General features: G+C 44.4%; 1 protein-coding gene across 1 annotated transcript in view; it reads left to right on the plus strand.

The window, feature by feature from the left end:
• Positions 1–19,806, plus strand: part of LOC126416031 (guanylate cyclase 32E) — an 809,394-nt gene that overhangs the window by 782,685 nt on the left and 6,903 nt on the right. The window contains exons 23-24 of the mRNA XM_050083488.1: positions 875–1,248; positions 8,559–8,859. Coding sequence (XP_049939445.1) covers positions 875–1,248; positions 8,559–8,846 — 662 coding nt within the window. The 3' untranslated portion in view covers positions 8,847–8,859. The remainder of the gene's footprint in view (positions 1–874; positions 1,249–8,558; positions 8,860–19,806) is intronic.

Below are 19,806 nucleotides of genomic sequence, written 5' to 3' on the forward strand. Positions count from 1 at the left end.
GGCGTACAGCCGACCAGCTTCAGTGTTTCGGAGATACTAGTTCCCAGGCGCTGGGTCATAGCTGCTAATGCCACCTTTGGCATTAGCAGCTATGACCCAGCGCCTGGGAACTAGTATCTCCGAAACACTGAAGCTGGTCGGCTGTACGCCTCCTACTGTCGCGAGCATCTATGGAAAGCGGTTAAAGGGCAATGAAATTGCAGTCCCTATCGTCGCTAGAATGATTCTCTGTTTGTCTTTGCTCCGCTTACACTACCCGATCAAAATTTTCGGATACCCCATGTAATTTGGTTAGCGACTGGAATGCGCAAAATACTGTGGAGAATGTTATATGGAAAATAATGTGGGATGTCTGTTTGGGAAGGTGGGATAAGGGTATTAGGAGAAGAATGGACTGCCAGCTGAGTAAGGAAAGAGACGGTAGGAACCTTCATATAGTTGATTTCAGGGATACGTTCATGGTCTGGGAGGGGAAGGTGATGGAAATTATGTTAGGACATGGAGAGTTTGGAGATAAAGGGAAGATGGGATATGTTGATAATATACAGCAGCAGTTCATGGCTCTCAAGGATGGCGCAGCCTGTGGGGTACTGGGACTCTAGTTATGGGGACTCCAGGACGGGTGAAGGCAGTCCGGCTGCTTGAAGAAGTGTGTGAGTCTTTCCTATATTTGGATGCTGTCACGTAAATGTAAAGCTTCAAATAGATAAAACGAAACTGTAGTACTTTAACACCCTTCCTTCGGCTGACAGCTTTACATTTTGATGTCCACTTAATCCCGTATTACACGTTAGCGAACATATACTTATCCTAATTAGCTACTACAGCTGCTTGGTAACTAATTTTCGTTAGCCTTAATTGGATTTGCTTACAGCACTGAAGATCCACTGCAGCGCAGCTTGCAAGCGGCTGCTGGAACAGCTGGGGGGTTACCAGTTGGCGGAGCGCGGCCTGGTCTGTATGAAGGGCAAGGGCGAGCAGCTGACGTACTGGCTGCTGGGAGAGGAGCCGCGCATGCGCAGTGCGCGTACCGAGCAGCGCGCTGCCAGGCGGGCAGCCGGCAAAGCTCACCAGCAGCAGCAGCAGCAGGCGGCCAACGGCTGTCTGGGGCCGCGCTCGTCACTCAAGAGCCGTCTGGCGAGGTGCTCCAGCCTGGAGTCGCCCAAGAGGCTGCGCTTCGGCGTCTGCACCGAGTACCCTCAGCTGCCGTCGCAGGCCGCCAACGTGGACGGCCACCCGCTACTAGAGGTAGGACATTCACTTAGGCGTCAAAACTGGTGCCGTGTTCCTTGACTTGCGGAGTGCGTTCGATACAATTTCGAAATTCCGTTTAGCGAGCAAAACACGAGCTCACCGGACATCGGACCAGATTTCTGATTGAATTCAGACTTTCTACCAAACAGAACTCGACACGTTGTTCATAACAAGACGAAATCGACAGATCTAAATGTAATTTCTGAAGTGTCATTGGGCCATAACAACTTGCAAGCTTGCTACTCTCTTTTAGAATCTCGACTTTAATAAAAATGGGAAGGTACTGTTAATCAGAACACAGGGTGAAGTTCAGATATAAATGACATTATATTTATTCATCCTTAACATCACAAGACCACAAAAATGACTAAAGAAACGTCACACAAACATTTTTATTTGACAAACGCTTTCACTAACATGGGGTCTATGGTGGACAAAGTGATCAGCTGGGGATCGACACACGACGCTAACTGGAAGACTAATCGCTTTATTTGACTTCATACACGTGAATCTGGATTATGGCACAAACACTACGCCACCATCAAGCATCTATACTACTCCAAAAAAGAAAACAAAAACATGGATCGAAAGAAAGGATGCTGAAAAACATATATTGGAGCTCTACACTGTAGCAGCAAATACTTTACCCTCCTGCTGGTCAGGACGGCACACCACGATGCGTTCGACGACTGAAGTCTTGGACGAACACAATCTATTATTAATGACACGCGCCCGAAAAACGCAAGTACGCGGTCTCGCATTTGGTTAATTCGGAGTGCAGGTACTTCCCTATGAGCCTCTGAAACCCCAGTGGATTCCAGTGTGCAGGTGGACCCGTTTGCCGGTCTGCGAAACCAATTTTACTCCATGCCACGGAATATGTCAAATGTTTAGATGGCCGACTCGAGACAAATAAGTACACCCACGCATCACTCGTGTACGTGATGCTAGAAGCATTACCTCTGACAGTTCAGATGGTGACTGGCACACTAGCAAAGGACACAAGTCTCACCGTTTAGGTAGACACCTGCAGTTCTTTACAAGCGAAGCACCAGTACAAGAGTGATCTTCTCTTTCTATCCGCTTTCCTCCTCAGCTCGGTAGCAAAAGCCTATTTACTTCTTAGACTTCCCCCACTTTGGCACAAGCCAATCACGAGCTGGAGCACAGCATTCTAAGCTGAAAGAGCGCCCCTTGCTCTGCATACATCGATTTGACCAATCATAAACTTTAAAATTAACTGGGAAAAAGAAAAAAAATTCAGCTTCGCGGTCTCTTTCTCACACGTCTACCCCGCGTCTTTTGCTAACAACATGACCAGGATGGAACCACAGCCCTCCATAACAAGCTTGTTATCTCCCCTGTTGCGTCCATTTCGAAGTTTTCAAAGAACAGCCATAAACTCGCTAAAAGCCTCATACTTTCACAAATATGATTTGAAACAGAGTCTGGACGTTGGGCGCCAGTGACCTGTCCCATGGAAATTCGCAGAGCGCTCACAGTTGTCTTGTCAGCTTCCTGACTACCAAGGACCCATCCTCTGCTTTATTGGCCATCTACAATGCGCTGGCCATTGCAGCAGTGACTTCTCGGCGCTAGTCAGTCTACCTGGACACGGTTGCCTCTCGACTAGCGCCAACCAATGTGTCTGCACAGTAAGACCACGGAACTCGGCCCTCCGGAAATGTTCCCACTCAGGATCCACAGAAAAAACGCGCTTCCCTTGGCCCACCGTCGCCGTGCTTTTACTGCAGTCATTTAAATTGGCACCCTATTCCTTTGAACACACGTAAAGCTTACTGTTATTCCTTCCCCAGAGCACACAAGCAAGAGCCTTAACTACTGCCCACCATTTCATCATGATGTATGGAGTCTAACAGTAATGAATATCATCTTTCCTAAGAACATGAAGTGGTATAACTCCGAATTAGAAGTGAGAGTGCCCTGCAATCTCTCAAACTTACTATATACTATATATCCCGTAACATTGTGGATAATGATGGAAGAACTCCACTGTTGGGGAAAATGTGTCGGATAGCGTGTTTCACTCTTAGTGTTAGATTTTTTTCCAAGGGGATAATTTATATTTCATGATCGTGCCTTGTAGTAGCTTGCAAATATATCGAAAACTGTGGCACATGCGATCGACAAAATTCGAAAAGTAGAGCTGCAGCCAAGCCCACATCAAGTAGGAGAGACTGGGGCAAGATGCCTCGCGGGTTGTATGGTGGGTTGTCACAAGTTTCATTTCTCAGTCGCTGCTGCTTTCTGGATGTCTCAACACAAACCACAGTCCAACCACAATACTCTGAGTAGGATGAATAGTTCCTGGACATAGTTTCAAAAAATGCTCAAATGTGTGTGAAATCTTATGGGACCTAACTGCTAAGGTCATCAGCCCCTAAGCTTACAGACTACTTAACCTAAATTATCCTAAGGACAAACACACACACCCTCCGCCGGGACCAGCCGCACAGTCCATGACTGCATCGCCCTAGACCGCTCGGCTAATCCCGCGCGGCTGGCCATAGTTTCCGGGATTTTATTGGTGTCTTTGCAGTTGTCAGTATTCATTTATTGATATAATTAAGACTCATTATTCAGTCTGTACTCATTGAAGTGTGCATCCCAACTTTTCTGACAACCTGCCCCAGTCTCCTCATTAGGACAGTTGTCAAGCATTTGGCGACCAACGTCCTTCCTTTAGCGACACCATTAAATCTTCATGAGCCGCCGTTGTGGCCGAGCGGTTCTAGGCGCTTCAGTCCGGAACCGCGCTGCTGCTACGGTCGAAGGTTCGAATCCTGCCTCGGGCATGGATGTGTGTGATGTCCTTAGATTAGTTAGGTTTAAGTAGTTCTAAGTCTAGGGGACTGATGACTTCAGATGTTAAGTCCCATAGTGCTCAGAGCCATTCGAACCATGCGAAATCTCCATGATCTGATTCATTTACATAGAAATTAATTGGTCTCGTCGTTATTTGTATTCTGGGACACTGATTTTATTAAAATTCATAACTAAACATTATATAGGAAACATGCTGATTTCATTCTCTTTGAAATTAATTGGTCTCGTCGTTATTTGTATTCTGGGACACTGATTTTATTAAAATTCATAACTAAACATTATATAGGAAACATGCTGATTTCATTCTCTTTGAAATCTGGCACGCTCTCCTAGGTCCACCAGAAGTGCAAATTTCGAAGCCTTTGTGGAGCTGTTAGGCATCTCCGCTACCAACAAAGGTTCTATCAATAGTTTAACTGACCTATTGCTATGTTTTTTGTCGATAATGTAACTAAAGTACTTCTTTCTTGAAAATGTTACAGCTATTGCAGCCTGGATTTGTGTTGAACAACATGATGTTGTTCACAGAATGAGATTTTCACTCTGCAGCGGAGTGTGCGCTGATATGAAACTTCCTGGCACATTAAAACTGTGTGCCCGACCGAGACTCGAACTCGGGACCTTTGCCTTTCGCGGGCAAGTGCTCTACCAACTCCGCTGCAGAGTGAAAATCTCATTCTGGAAACATCCCCCAGGCTGTGGCTAAGCCATGTCTCCCCTATATCCTTTCTTTCAGGAGTGCTAGTTCTGCAAGGTTCGCAGGAGAGCTTCTGTAAAGTTTGGAAGGTAGGAGACGAGGTACTGGCAGAAGTAAAGCTGTGAGTACCGGCCGTGAGTCGTGCTTCGGTGGCTCAGTTGGTAGAGCACTTGCCCGCGAAAGGCAAAGGTCCCGAGTTCGAGTCTCGGTCGGGCACACAGTTTTAATCTGCCAGGAAGTTTCATGATGTTGTTCCATTACAACCGACCTAAGCCCCTGATTTACTGCAGATGTATAGGCACACAGCACTGATTCGATACTGGCTATGTGAGAACTAATGTGGAAGTCGGTTTTTTATTTATCTTTTTTAGCTTGTTTGTGCCACCTGTTGGCTGCTGTACTTCTTTTTTACCTGTGTTGTTATCATCTGTCAGTTTAGTAGTCGTTCTCTAGTTAATTGTAAGGGTAGAGAGGTAGGAGCTGGCAGTGACAACTGCCTCTGAAACCCATTTATCCCCACCCCCACCCCTCCCTTGTCCCCCCCCCCCCCTCCCCTCAAGGTAAGTGCTGCTTTTTATAGAAAACAATAGAATTTATACAAGTTTATTGCCATCGTGTTTAAGTAAGTACATGAGAATTAGAATCATGTGCTCTGAATGCACTGAAAGAATTTATAAAATGTTCATTAATGCATCCAGTTTACAATAAGCAGCTAGCTTCAGCCACCAACAGTCCTGTCATGCACACTGCCTGGTAAGAAGACGCTATTTTACAAATTCTTCAGAACATTAAACTGTCAATACATGGCAACTAAAACTCTCATAAGACAATAACAAGTGTACGATATGCACGGAAAGTTCCAGGCTGACACATGGAGCATACTTAATAGAACTTCGCCCTAGACGAGAGAAAGCTTTTGAGGATTCTAAATAGACATTTGTAAATCGATAAAAGCTGATAATATTAAATGAAATAGCTATTAACATTTTATACAGCCAGCTTGAGAAACTATAACAACAGGGACTAATTTTAAATTAAATACCGCAGAAAATACACTTGTAGTATTTAATGTCGACACCAAACGCACACTCGGAATGGCATATAACCTAGTAGTGTGCACATATACAGGGTGTTACAAAGAGGTACTGCCAAACTTTCAGGAAACATTCCTCACACACAAAGAAAGAAAATATGTTATGTGGACATGTGTCCGGAAACGCTTACTTTCCATGTTAGAGCTCATTTTATTACTTTTCTTCAAATCACATTAATCATGAAATGGAAACACACAGCAACAGAACGTACCAGCGTGATTTCAAACACTTTTTTACAGGAAATGTTCACAATGTCCTCCGTCAGCGAGGATACATGCATCCACCCTCCGTCGCATGGAATCCCTGATGCGCTGATGCAGCCCTGGAGAATGGCGTATTGTATCACAGCCGTCCACAATACGAGCACGAAGAGTCTCTACATTTGGTACCGGTGTTGCGTAGACAAGAGCTTTCGAATGCCCCCATAAATGAAAGCCAAGAGGGTTGAGGTCAGGAGAGCGTGGAGGCCATGGAATTGGTCCGTCTCCACCAATCCATCGGTCACCGAATCTGTTGTTGAGAAGCGTACGAACACTTCGACTGAAATGTGCAGGAGCTCCATCGTGCATGAACCACATGTGTCGTACTTGTAAAGGCACATGTTGTAGCAGCACAGGTAGAGTATCCCGTATGAAACCATGATAACGTGTTCCATTGAGCGTAGGTGGAAGAAACTAAAATGAGCTCTAACATGGGAATTAAGCGTTTCCGGACACATGTCCACATAACATATTTCTTTATTTGTGTTTGAGGAATGTTTCGTGAAAGTTTGGCCGTACCTTTTTGTAACACCCTGTATGGGTACGTATGCATATGTGTAGAAACGCTTCTTAAACGCAATGGCAGTAAATAATGGCAGAACCCCAGGTTATAACACCTTTACACATATTCCCGCACACAATTTGACTCACACAATTTTTTAACAATTTGGCAGGGGATCTATAACCATTGTAATGGAAAACACAGTCAGAACCAGACAAATGTTCAGATATGTGTGTTTCCTAAGGGACCAAACTGCGTAGGTCATCAGTTATGCTAAGAACAACACAGACACCCATGCTCGAGGGGCCGCACAGTCCGTGACATGACGCCTCACAACACTCGGCCACTCTGCATGGCCAGGACCAGACAACAGTGCGACAATACTGAAAAAGCGAATAAAACTTGGCAAGTCAAATTAAAAAAAAAAGTCAGCTAAGGTCAATCTTGCAATGACCATCCATAGAAACAAAAACAGCACTACCCATTTATAGACAGGAAGCTAAAAGCGTCTTGTTTTAAAATGTTTCTAATAATATTAAATTTTCTTCAGTACTCTACTCGCGGGGTAGTGAATGAAGTAGACAGCTGCTAGCGTTTTGTGAGCAGCTGCCATTGGTCTGCCGCCAGCCCGGCCCTTCAGACCACAGTATTTTCAGGCCGGGGTCTCCTCAGATGCTGTATACCGAGTACATCTTCTCCAACGGGCCGGAAGATGGAATCATTGAAAACTTGTGTGTACTATTTTTGGGTGACAATCAAGTCTACGAAGGGTGGTTAGTTTTGTGACACGTTGAGCAAAAGATTACCCAAGGTCGCTCGAGTTTACAGAGGACACAAGCTGGTGAATCAATGAGTTTACGCCTATGTATCCAGTATTTACCTTAGCTGCAATGTGCTGTCATCTGCCTGGTTGCTCTCGCCCTCTGGAATTCCTATAAAACTAATTAAACCTCTGCTCAATTTTCCAGCAGATATTCTCCCCATGTTTCTCGATATGCGAGAAAACATGAACTCATCCCTAGTCTCAGACTATGGCGATATATATGTGCATGGCAGGAGTAGCATGCATATTATAATGCCCTCTGAGTTCTCGCAAGAACAATTAACTAACTGGCTTGTTCGTTTCTCCACAGTTGGAGCTCAACGATGCTACAGCTAATTTCTAGCTGGATGTCAGCTGCTGTGAACGCAGTGTCTGCGTCGTACAGAGCATTATGCACCATGTTCTGCACTATACCCCAGTTCAGAGAAGAGTCTCTGAAAATTTCCATCTCGTCTTTCTCATAGCCGAACTGTCTCCCCACCTGGGTTGTTTCGTTCTCCACGTAATGGCTTTTTTCGACCAATAGGAGCGTTCCTCTTATTTTGTGGAAACTGTCTCTACCAATCGCAAGGGTCCCACCATTAAACTGCATCGAAACCTTGGCACTTTACTCCTTGCCAGTGCTTTTCCTCCAATCAGACGTTTTGTGCCCACTCCAGACACCTAAAAAGTTACATGTGTCTATCATGGTTGTACCACTTGTAGTTCACGTTATCAAATGCATCACTGGTTTTGTTCATATCCGTTTGGAATTCGGAAACACAGTTTTCTAAAGCTATTGGAGGATGGTCTTGTGGTTTTGTATTTGTTCAGCGGAGGATCTCCATCCTCTGAACTCTGCTTAATAATCTGCCAACTCATTGCCAGCTATCTCGTCACGTGTCGTTCGAGGATCTTGGCACAAAATTTTATATGAGTTACCGTGATCTCGTTTGCTTTTTTTTGTGAACTGGGTGGATAACTGCTGAGCTCAGGTCGTCTAGAAGTTTTTCACTAGGCTGTACGTCGAGGATTACTGTATGTGCCAGTATTTATTTTCTCCAGTTAGTCTCAGCATTTTTGATACCGCGTCCGTTTCTAGGTGATCGCGGACCAGAGCCCGTGCAAGAGCAGCAAGGACAGCAGCTCGTCGTGCCCGTGTATCGAGAACTGCTGCAGCGGCGAAGGCGGAGGAGACGTTGTCGGCGGCGGCGGTGGGGGCGGCTTCCCGCCAGACCGCAACCACAGCGAGCCGGCGCTGCTGCTGCACTACGGCGCGGGGGCGGAAGCGGAGGCGGAGGCGCAGCGGCCGCTGCTCACAGGCGCCGCCGACGGCCTCAGCGACAGCCAGAGCGACCCCGACACCGACGACGGGGAGACGCCCGTCTAGCACACCCCTAACGGTACGCAATCTGTTGTCCACCATCAATTTGACGTTTTCGTGGCCATCTGTTGACATATTGCCCGTCAGCTTTTGTCTCGGTGCCCTTGACTGACGTTTATTTAACAGCTATTCTTGTGTTACGTCAGCACGACTGACTGGCATTGTCAGACGTCCACCTTTCATTGCCCAGTCCGCCGCCAGCAATGGAGGATGAAACCTTGACATTGCCGGCCACTCGTGCTGGCGAAAGGTCAGAAAAATCGCCCAAGCAGAGATCCCGAGGCAAAAGTCAACAGTTGATCCGTCAGCACTGACCTTGCTTGAACTCTTAACAAGTATCCATTGCCGGCCGGGGTGGCCGAGTGGTTCTAGGCGCTACAGTCTGGAACAGCGCGACCGCTACGGTCGCAGGTTCGAATCCTGCCTCGGGCGTGCATGTGTGTGGTGCCTGAGGTTAGTTAGGTTTAAGTAGTTCTAAGTTCTATGGAACTGATGACCTCAGACGTTAAGTCCCATAGTGCTCAGAGCCGTTTGAACCATTTTTTTGAGTATCCATTATCACCTCAGAAACAGCAAAGTTCAGGCCGTGTAATACCTTATTGAGCTACCAAAGTGTTCGATATTCTCTCCAGAAAGTATATACAGCGTGGAACACTGAAGACGCATTTCTGTCTGCGTTTCTGTGTTATACACTTTCGGACTACGACAGAACAGCGCCTCTGGATACTTCCAAATATTTATGACCATCACCCATGGCTACAAATGGCACCTCACAGGAACTCCTAGGAGGACTAAAGCAATTAGTTCTAAACGACATCATGAAACAAAACGAAATTTCACTCTGCAGCATAGTGTGCGCCGATTTGGAACTTTCTGGCAGATTAAAACTATGTGCCGGACAGGGACCCGAACCTTGGCCCTTTGCCGTTCGCGGCCAACTGCTAATCGATTGAGTTATCCAGTTACCCAGCTTCATGCGAGCGCCGTCGTCTGACGTGCTTCGATGTATGAGATGCTAGAGCACGTGCTCGCGAATGGCATTAGTCCCACGTTCAAGTACCGGAAACACTCTAACCCGCCGTGGTTAAATAATTTCTCCGCTTTATCCATTCCTCCAGGAGTGCTAGTACCGCAGGGTAGGAAATGAGGTACTGGGGGACGTGTAGCTGTGACGGCAAGTGGTGAGTCGTGGCTGGATAACTGATTCGGTACACGACTTGCCTGCGAAAGGCAACGGTCGAGGTTCGAGTCCCGCTCACGTCTGTTATCACCGTGGTTGCAGTTCATACACTAAGCTATGAAAAATATTTTACGAATTCTGTGACCACTGAAGAGTAGCTGAAAGTTAATCGTCTTCATGATGAATGCATATCCATTAGAATAATAAAGCAAATTTTTAGACTACTTAATTAATCACTACTGGCCATTGAAATTGCTACACCAAGAAGAAATGCAGATGATGAACGGGTATTCATTGGAGAAATATATTTTACTAGAACTGACTTGTGATTACATTTTCACGCAATTTGGGTGCATAGATCCTGAGAAATCAGTACCCAGAACAACCACCTCTGGCCGTAATAACGGCCTTGATACGCCTGGGCATTGAGTCAAACAGAGCTTGGATGGCGTGTACAGGTACAGCTGCCCATGCAGCTTCAACACGATGCCACAGTTCACCAAGATTAGTCGGTGAGACATCTAGAGAATGTGCTAGCCAGGGCAGCAGTCGAACATTTTCTGTATCCAGAAAGGCCTGTACTGGACCTGCAACATGTGGTCGTGCATTATCCTGCCGAAATGTAGGGTTTCGTGGGGATCGAATGAAGGGTAGAGTCACGGGTCGTAACAAATCTGAAATGTAATGTCCACTGTTCAATGTGCCGCCAATGCGATCAAGAGGTGACCGAAACGTGTAACAAATGGCACCCCGTACCATCACGCTGGGTGATACGCCAGTATGGCGATGACGAATACATGCTTCCAATGTGCATTCACCGCGATGTCACCAAACACGGATGTGACCATCGTGATTCTGTAAACAGAACCTGGATTCGTCCGAAAAAACGACGTTTTGCCATTCGTGCACCCAGGTTTGTCATTGAGTACACCATCGCAGGCGCTCCTGTCTGTGATGCAGCGTCAAGGGTAACCGCAGCCACGGTCCCCGAGCTGATAGTCCATGCTGCTGCAAACGTCGTCGAACTGTTCGTGCAGATGGTTGTTGTCTTGGAAACGTCCAAATCTGTTGACTCAATGATCGAGACGTGGCTGCACGATCCGTTGCAGCCATGCGGATAAGGTGCCTGTCACCTCGACTACTAGCGATACGTGGCCGTTGGGATCCAGCACGGCGTTCCGTGTTACCCTCCCGAACCCACCGATTCCATACTCTGCTAACAGTCATTGGATCTCGACGAACGCGAGCAGCAATGTCGTGATACGATAAACCGCAATCGCGATAGGCTACAATCTGACCTTCATCAAAGTCGGAAATGTGATGGTACGCATTTCTCCTTCTTACAGGAGACATTACAACAATGTTTCACCAGGCATCGCCGGTCAACTGCTGTTTGTATATGAGAAGTCGGTTGGAAACTTTCCTCATGTCAGCACTTTGTAGGTGTCGCCACCGGCGCCAACCTTGAGTGAATGCTCTGAAAACCTGATCACTTGCATATCACAGCATCTTCTTCCTGTCGGTAAAGTTTCGCGTCTGTAGCACGTCATCTTCGTGGTGTAGCAATTTTAATGGCCAGTAGTGTACTATGAGCCTGTACTGGTGCGTACTTCAAATATGGAAAGAAACCACAGAATGGACGGTCGCCATCTGTCCCAGTTGGAGGTTCGTGGGTTACTCTGGAGTTACCAAAGTCGAGCCTAGTTTCAGCGCTCCAGTAATAGCTTTAACGAGAAACAAAACTTTCTCTTCTTATGGCAAGCAGATTAGAAGAGTATCACAAGTTGATAGTTACGATGAAACTACGGACTAGCTGAGCGAATCAAAATGAGGGCAATCATGCGTTACTAAAATTACGCTGAAAACCTATGAAATACGAGTATAATTACTAGGAAGCGCAACTTCAGAATTACCTTCGTGGTGTGTCCTCGGAGTCTTAAACAGAATACTATGCCAGCCCGGCAGTCAGTGATTTCAACTGTTGATGATGATGATGGCGGAGACAGTTGTTGAGAGCTCGAGTGTTTTACTAGAAATGATGCGGCTTGTAAACTGAGAAGACTAATTATAACTTTGTGGTGCTATTACCTTTCCTAAAGCGAAGCAGGTCGTAATCTGACATTGAATTGTCTTTTCCACTCTTCTGTGTATCTCGCTTGTCAGCAACTAGTACGTATTTAACTACATCAATATACACAATTATACTCTGCAAGACACCGTACAGTGCGTTGACGAGGTACTTCGTAATACTGCTAGCCAATCCGTTTCTGATCCCCTCGAAAATGGAGCGAGGAAGAAACGTCTGTGTATGCTTCCGTAGGAGCCCTCATTTCCCTTAGTGTCTTTTCATAGGTGAGACGTATATTAGTGGCAGTAAGATTGTTCTGCAGTCTGTCGCAATTGTGGTTCGCGAGTATAATGTGTTCTTCCCTCCTAGTATTTACACTTCACAGAGCGTTTCTGTTGATGCAACCTACCGGTAACGAATCTAGCAGGAAGCCTCTGAAATGCTTTCGTGTCTTCTTTCAATTTTGCCTTGTCTAATGTTATTTATAGTATGTAGGGTGTCTCTCTTAAAAGTCGGCAGGCGCATTTCCTCTGGTGTTTCGGCGGATATTTGCTATTTGCTGTTTCGTTTTCACAATGTGCAACCCCCCCCCCCCCTTCCTCGGCAATGAACCATGGACCTTACCGTTGGTGGGAAGGCTTGCGTGCCTCAGCGATACAGATAGCCGTACTGTAGGTGCAACCACAGCGGAGGGGTATCTGTTGAGAGGCCAGACAAACGTGTGGTCCCTGAAGAGGGGCAGCAGCCTTTTCAGTAGTTGCAGGGGCAACAGTCTGGATGATTGACTGATCTGGCCTTGTAACACTAACCAAAACGGCCTTGCTGTACTGGTACTGCGAACGACTGAAAGCAAGGGAAAACTACAGCTGTAATTTTTGCCGAGGGCATGCAGCTTTACAGTATGGTTACATGATGATTGCGTCCTCTTGGGTAAAATATTCCGGAGGGAAAATAGTCCCCCATTCGGATCTCCGGGCGGGGACTACTCGAGAGGACGTCGTTATAAGGAGAAAGAAAACTGGCGTTGTACGGATCGGAGCGTGGAATGTTAGATCCATTACTTGGGCAGGTAGGTTAGAAAATTAAAAAAGGGAAATGGATAGGTTAAAGTTATATATAGTGGGAATTAGTGAAGTTTGGTGGCAGGAGGAATAAGACTTCTGGTCAGGTGAATACAGGGTTATAAATACAAAATCAAATAGGGGTAATGCAGGAGTAGGTTTAATAATGAATAAAAAAATAGGAGTGCGGGTAAGCTTCTACAAACAGGATAGTGAACGCATTATTATGGCCAAGATAGATACGAGGCCCACACCTGGCACAGTAGTACAAGTTTATATGCCAACTAGCTCTGCATGTATTATGAGATAAAAGAAATTAATCAGATGGTGACGGGAGACGAAAATTTAATAGTAATGGGTGACTGGAATTCGGTAGTAGGAAAAGGAAGAGAAGGAAAAATAGTTGGAATGAATGAGGATGCCGTATGGTAGAATTTTGCACAGAGTATAACTTAATCATAGCTAACACTTGGTTCGAGAATCGTGAAAGAAGGTTGTATACATGGGAGAGGCCGGGAGATTCTGGAAGGTTTCAGATAGATTATATAATGGTAAGCTTTCGGAGAAACAGATCAACTATAGTCCAAATATTCACCCTACTTCAAATTTTGGAAAAGAAATGGGAATACAATAAACCAGTTCATAATCTTTTCATAGATTTTACAAAAGCATATGATTCAGTACTGAATTCAAAATTGTACAGAATTCTTTTGGAACTTGGAATACCAAAGAAGTATGTTAGACTTATAGAAGCGAGTTTGAAAAACACTAAAGGTAGAGTACGCGTGGGGAATTTGGAGTCAGAAGAATTTGTATTAAAGAACGGACTTAAGCAGGGAGATGCCCTGTCTCCGCTACTTTTTAATTTAGTCCTAGAATATATTGTACGAATGGCAGCAGATAATTCAGAGGGTGTGGAGTTATATTGAAATATTAAGATATTAGGGTATGCAGATGATCTAAACATCATTAGCGATAGGAAAGAATCTGTAACAGCAAATGCGAATGCGTTAATCAAGGCTAGTGAAGATGTAGATCTAAGGATAAGTGAAGACAAAACTAAATAACTGGTTACTACTAGAATGCCAACAGTAGTAGATCAAGAAATGCAGTTTGAAAAAGTGAACACATTTAAATATCTAGGAGTGGACATCACTTCGAGAAATGAGATTGAATCCGAACTGAAGAAGAGATTACGGGCGGGAAATGCGTGCTACTTCTCACTGAATAGATTACTTTCATCACGGATATTGTCTAGGAATTTAAAGATTAGACTATAAAAAACTATTATTCTACCAGTTATGCTGTATGGGTGTGAGACTTGGTCTCTCACTGTGCAAAATGAAAAGCCGTTTCGAGTATTTGAAAACAAAATTTTGTCGACAATTTTCGGAGCAAAAAGGGACGACATTAGCGGAGAGTGGCGAAAACTGCATAACGAAGAGGTTCGTGAACTCTATTCAAGCCCTAACATAATCTGTATTATTAAATCACGCAGGCTGCGATGGGCGGGTCACGTAGCTCGAATGGATGAGGGCAGGGCAGCGCGCAGAGTACTGGTAGGGCGCCTAGAAAGAAAAACGTCCTGTGGGGAGACCGAGGTGTAGATGGGAGGACAATGTGAAGGCTGATTTGAGGAGCCTAGGTATTGAAGGGGAATGGAAGGAAATAGCCCAAGACAGGGAAAGATGGCGAAAATATGTTGCTGCGGTAATGGACTCTCGAATCCGGTATGACCAGTGAGTAAGTAAGTAAGACAGAGATTTAGAAACCAGGTCTGAAATTGTAAGACACTTGCAGGGGTAGATGTGGACTCTGATCACAATCTATTGGTTATGAACTGTAGATTGAAACTGAAGAAACTGCAAAAGGGTGGGAATTTAAGGAGATGGGACCTGGATAAACTGACAGAACCAGAGGTTGTGGAGAGTTTCAGGGAGAGCATTAGGGAACAATAGACAAGAATGGGGGAAAGAAGTACAGTAGATGAAGAGTGAGTAGCTTTGAGAAATGGAATAGTGAAGGCAGCAGAGGATCAAGTAGGTATAAGGGCGAGAGCTTGTAGAAATCCTTAGGTAACTGAGGAAATATTGAATTTAATTGATGAAAGAAGAAAATATAAAAATCTACTAAATGAAGCAGGCAAAAAGGAATACAAACGCCTCAAAAATGAGATCGACAGGAAGTGGAAAATGGCTATACAGGAATGGATAGAGGACGAATGTAAGGATGTAGAGGCTTCTATCACTAGGGGTAAGATAGATACAGCCTACAGAAAAATTAAAGAGACCTTTGGAGAAAGGAGAACCACTTGTATGAATATGAAGAGCTCAGATGGAAACCCAGTTCTAAGCAAAGAAGGGAAAGCAGAAAGGTGGAAGGTATATACAAGGGCGATTTAGTTGAGGACAATATTATGGAAATAGAAGAGCATGTAGATGAAGATGAAATGGGAGATGTGATACTGCGTGAAGAGTTTGACAGAGCACTGAAAGACGTAAGTCGAAACAAGGCCCCGGGAATAGACAACATTCCATTAGAACTAATGATAGCCTTGGGAGGGCTAGCCCTGACAAAGCTCTACCATCTGGTGAGCAAGATATATGAGGCAGGTGATAACACGAATTCCATAGAAATGTTGGAACACGTGAGGCAATACGGACCCTACGACTTATCTTAGAAGATACGTTATGGAAAGGCAAACCTACGTTTCTAGCATTTGTAGACTTAAAGAAAGCTTTTGGCAATGCTGACTGGAATACTCTCTCTCAAATTCTGAACGTGGCAGGGGTAAAATACAGGGAGCGAAAGGCTATTTACAATTTGTACAGAAAGCAGATGATAGTTGTAAGAGCCGAGGGGGATGAAAGGGAAGCAGTGGTTGGAAAGAAATTGAGACAGGGTTGTAGCCTATCCCCAATTTTATTCAATGTGTATACTGAGCATACAGTAAAGGAAACAAAAGAAAAATTCGGAGTAGGAATTGAAATCCATGGAGAAGAAATAAAAACTTTGAGGTTCATCAATGACATTTTAATTCTGTCAGAGACAGCAAAGGACCTGGAAGAGCAGTTGAACGGAATGTACAGCGTGTTGAAAGGAGGATATAAGATAAACATCAACAAGAACAAAACGAGGATAATGGAATGGAGTCGAATTAAATCAGGTGATGCTGAGGGAATTAGATTACGAAATGAGACACTTAAAGTAGTAAAGGAATTTTGCTATTTGGGGAGCAAAATAACCGATGATGGTCGAAGTAGAGAGATATAAAATGTAGACTGGCAATGGCAAGGGAAGCATTTCTGAAGGAGAGAAATTTTTTAACGTCGAGTATAGATTTAAATCTCAGGAAGTCTTTTGTGATAGTATTTGCGTGGATTGTAGCCATGTATGGAAGTGAAACATGGAAGATAAATAGTTTTGACAAGAAGAGAAAAGAATCTTTCGAAATGTGGTGCTAAAGAATAATGCTGAAGATTAGATGGGTGGACCACATAATTAATGAGGAGGTATCGAATAGAATAGGGGAGAATAGAAATTTGTGGCACACCTTGACTAGAAGAATGGATCGGTTGGTTGGACATGTTCTGAGGCATCAAGGGATCACCAATTTAGCATTGGAGGGCAGCGTGGAGGGTAAAAATCGTAGAGGGAGACCAAGGCATGAATACAATAAACAGATTCAGAAGGATGTAGGTTGCAGTAGGTACTGGGAGATGAAGAAGCTTGCACAGGATAGAGTAGCATGGAGAGCTGCATCAAACCAGTGTCTGGACTGAAGACCACTACAACAACAGCATTAACAACAATATACAACTAGATTCAGACCCAGAAAATAATGCTAAGGACGTCTTCCAAGTGACGCCAAGCGTCGATCGAAAGGGTCGGTATCTTTTCCGTTATACAAAATGATTGCCGGCCGATGTGACCGAGTGGTTCTAGGCGCTACAGTCCGGAACCGCACTGCTGCTACGGCCGCAGGTTCGAATCCTGCCTCGGGCATGGATGCGTGGTATGTGCTTGGATTAGTGACGTTTAAGTAGTTCTACGTCTAGGGGACTGATGACCTCAGATGTTACGTCCCATAGTGCTTTGACCCATTTGAACCATTTAAACAAAATGATTTTTACAGCGGAAGTTTACATGTACATTCCATAGAACGGTCTAAAATTAGTCTAGTGTGATATTCGTTTTATCGGCATGTATTAACAGGGGCAGTAATATTCGAAGAACAACCAGTACCTCAGCATCGACTGGGCAGCGCTACTGCTTGGCGGTAGCTGTCAGCATGGGCCAAAGCGGTGCTATCGCTACCAGAGTAATGGTTTTCTTCGCCTTTTACTGCTTTCGTTAATACCCGTTGATAACACGAATAACGTACTAGACTAATAAGAGACCACTCTATGGAATTATCAGGTATAAATCCTTTTAAAAAATCATTTTGTTTGTAATGGGGAAAAAACCAACATACCTGTCTATATTAAAAGTCGGATTATAGACGTGATGAGCTGTATTTATTTGGGCTGTCTGAATCAACACATAGCAAATACGAAATCACGAATATTTGTCGAAACACCAGAAATAACTCTCCTCACTGCTCTTAGGAAAGGTAGACATACAGGGTGGTCAGAGACTGTGTGAAAAGCTTGTGAGGATGTTCCAGGGTTGATTGTGCTGGGAGATATACGTTGAGAAAAAAATTCCAAATAATTGATACATTGCCCAGTTTTGAGTTACTTAGCATTGAGGTTATCCAATCAGGTTGTTGCGCTCTTAAATTCAAGTACTTGCACGCACTAAAATGCGTTAATGCACAGGCATCTGTGGGTTCTTGATCTACACACTTGTTCAAATGCTCTTTACCAATTAAAATGTGCCCTTTTCGTGAGCGTTAAATATAAGCTAGGAGAGCAAAAGCTACGTTTGTTCGGTTTGAGGAAACCAAACGTAGAAAAAGTTTGACAACACTCTCTGGCGGGCTGCTTGAATTTGCGCGCGAGACGACCTGATTGCCTAACTTCAGTGCTAAGTAACTCGGAAACGGCGCAGTATTTCCCATTTTTTTCTTAACTGATATTTCTCAGCGCAATCTCCCCTGCAAAACCGTTACAGGCCTTACAGACTGTTTCTGAATATTCAGAACTAGTCCTTCTCGGGCAGCATTGCGATTGCGAGAAACACTTAAGAGTCCGTTGCTTCTGATCGTTTTTCAGCTCTGCGGTCAGGGTTCGGTTTTAAGAAGAAAACGTACTCGTAGATCCTGAGTTGCCTTGTAGATAACAGTTCATATTGGAGGGGTTGACTAAGTTACGTGAGTAAGGGTGATCTTCCCCTCTGATCGCCAGATGGGTTGTACTAACAATGAGCAATTGTTGTTTACTCGTACGTCTCTCAAAGATGAAAATAAAATGTGGAAGTGCAAATAAGACAATCAGAAACTGCTGGCCACACATTCAGTACTTGATAGTCATTATATGGTTTTTGTAGCAAAGCTAAATTTTTTAAATAATAACTCGACTGTAAACATTAGTAAAATGCAACTTGAGGCAGCATGCCCTGGGATCACAGTTGCTACCGTAATTGTATGTAAGGGACTATTTTTGATGACTGCAGATGGGGTGCTGTTCGGACAACAAGTTGATGCACCACTGTACAGCCCTAGATGAATGATGTAAATCTCTGTGTATTTTTAGTTAACTTTTTAGCTTTCGTATGCTTGAACGGAATAAATTTCTCTTTTGTCCTATTTTAGCTGCACTGGAAAAGGACTTCTAATGCTGAGAAATCACTAGGCAAACTAGATGTATTATTCAGTTGCTACGTGGCGAAAGTTTTTTTTACGGGTGTGTGTGGAAGCTCTCGAATAAAATATAATATCGTATCCAGTAATGTTTCAAACGTTTCTGGTCGGTAGAGTGCCAGTGAACTTCATGATAGGAAGCTCCTGCAGCCATTGAAAACAACGATCTAAATCACATGTCAAGTGCAGTGTTATAGTCATTCCACCGGCACGTTGTGTGTACAACGCGAGTGATAAGCCTCTGAAATTCGATACTCACTGGAAGAGCAACTGCTTTTTCCGTATCGAAGCCGTTTTTGCTGTAATTTTCTGGAGCAATAAATCTGTCAGAAGTTGCGATACAGCAAGTATATAGCACTTTGTAAATTACAGTGCTATCGACGCCGATGAAGTCCAGTAAAAGAGATGTATGATATCTCAGAGCCAGTTCATGTCATTTTGCTACTTCAGAGAAAATTGCGGGGAGTGGCCACCATGTTGTATTCAACTCGTATTTTGCTAACCATATACAGCTTGCCACAAAACTTTATCGTCAAAATTACCATACAGGATCCTAAACTGAGTATTTTGACGTACAGAACTAATGGCCGGAAATGAATAAATAGTTTTCCCTTTTCTCTTTTTGACGTAAACAGCTTACAACTTACTGCAGAAACATAAGCCGATCCAGAAACTGTTCAGAGCGATGACCTTAATGCCTTACTCACACGGGACGTGAAAACATTCTTGGACGACGAGCTGTATGTGTTTTATAATGTCGCAACGTGTAATTTGATGTTCCAGAGCATTCCGAAGCGTGAAACGCTGAGTAAGACACGCCGGATTTATGCGTTCTGGGGAAGCACATGATGAAT

The sequence above is a fragment of the Schistocerca serialis genome, chromosome 1 (assembly GCF_023864345.2).
Source record: "Schistocerca serialis cubense isolate TAMUIC-IGC-003099 chromosome 1, iqSchSeri2.2, whole genome shotgun sequence".
Lineage (NCBI taxonomy): Eukaryota > Metazoa > Arthropoda > Insecta > Orthoptera > Acrididae > Schistocerca > Schistocerca serialis.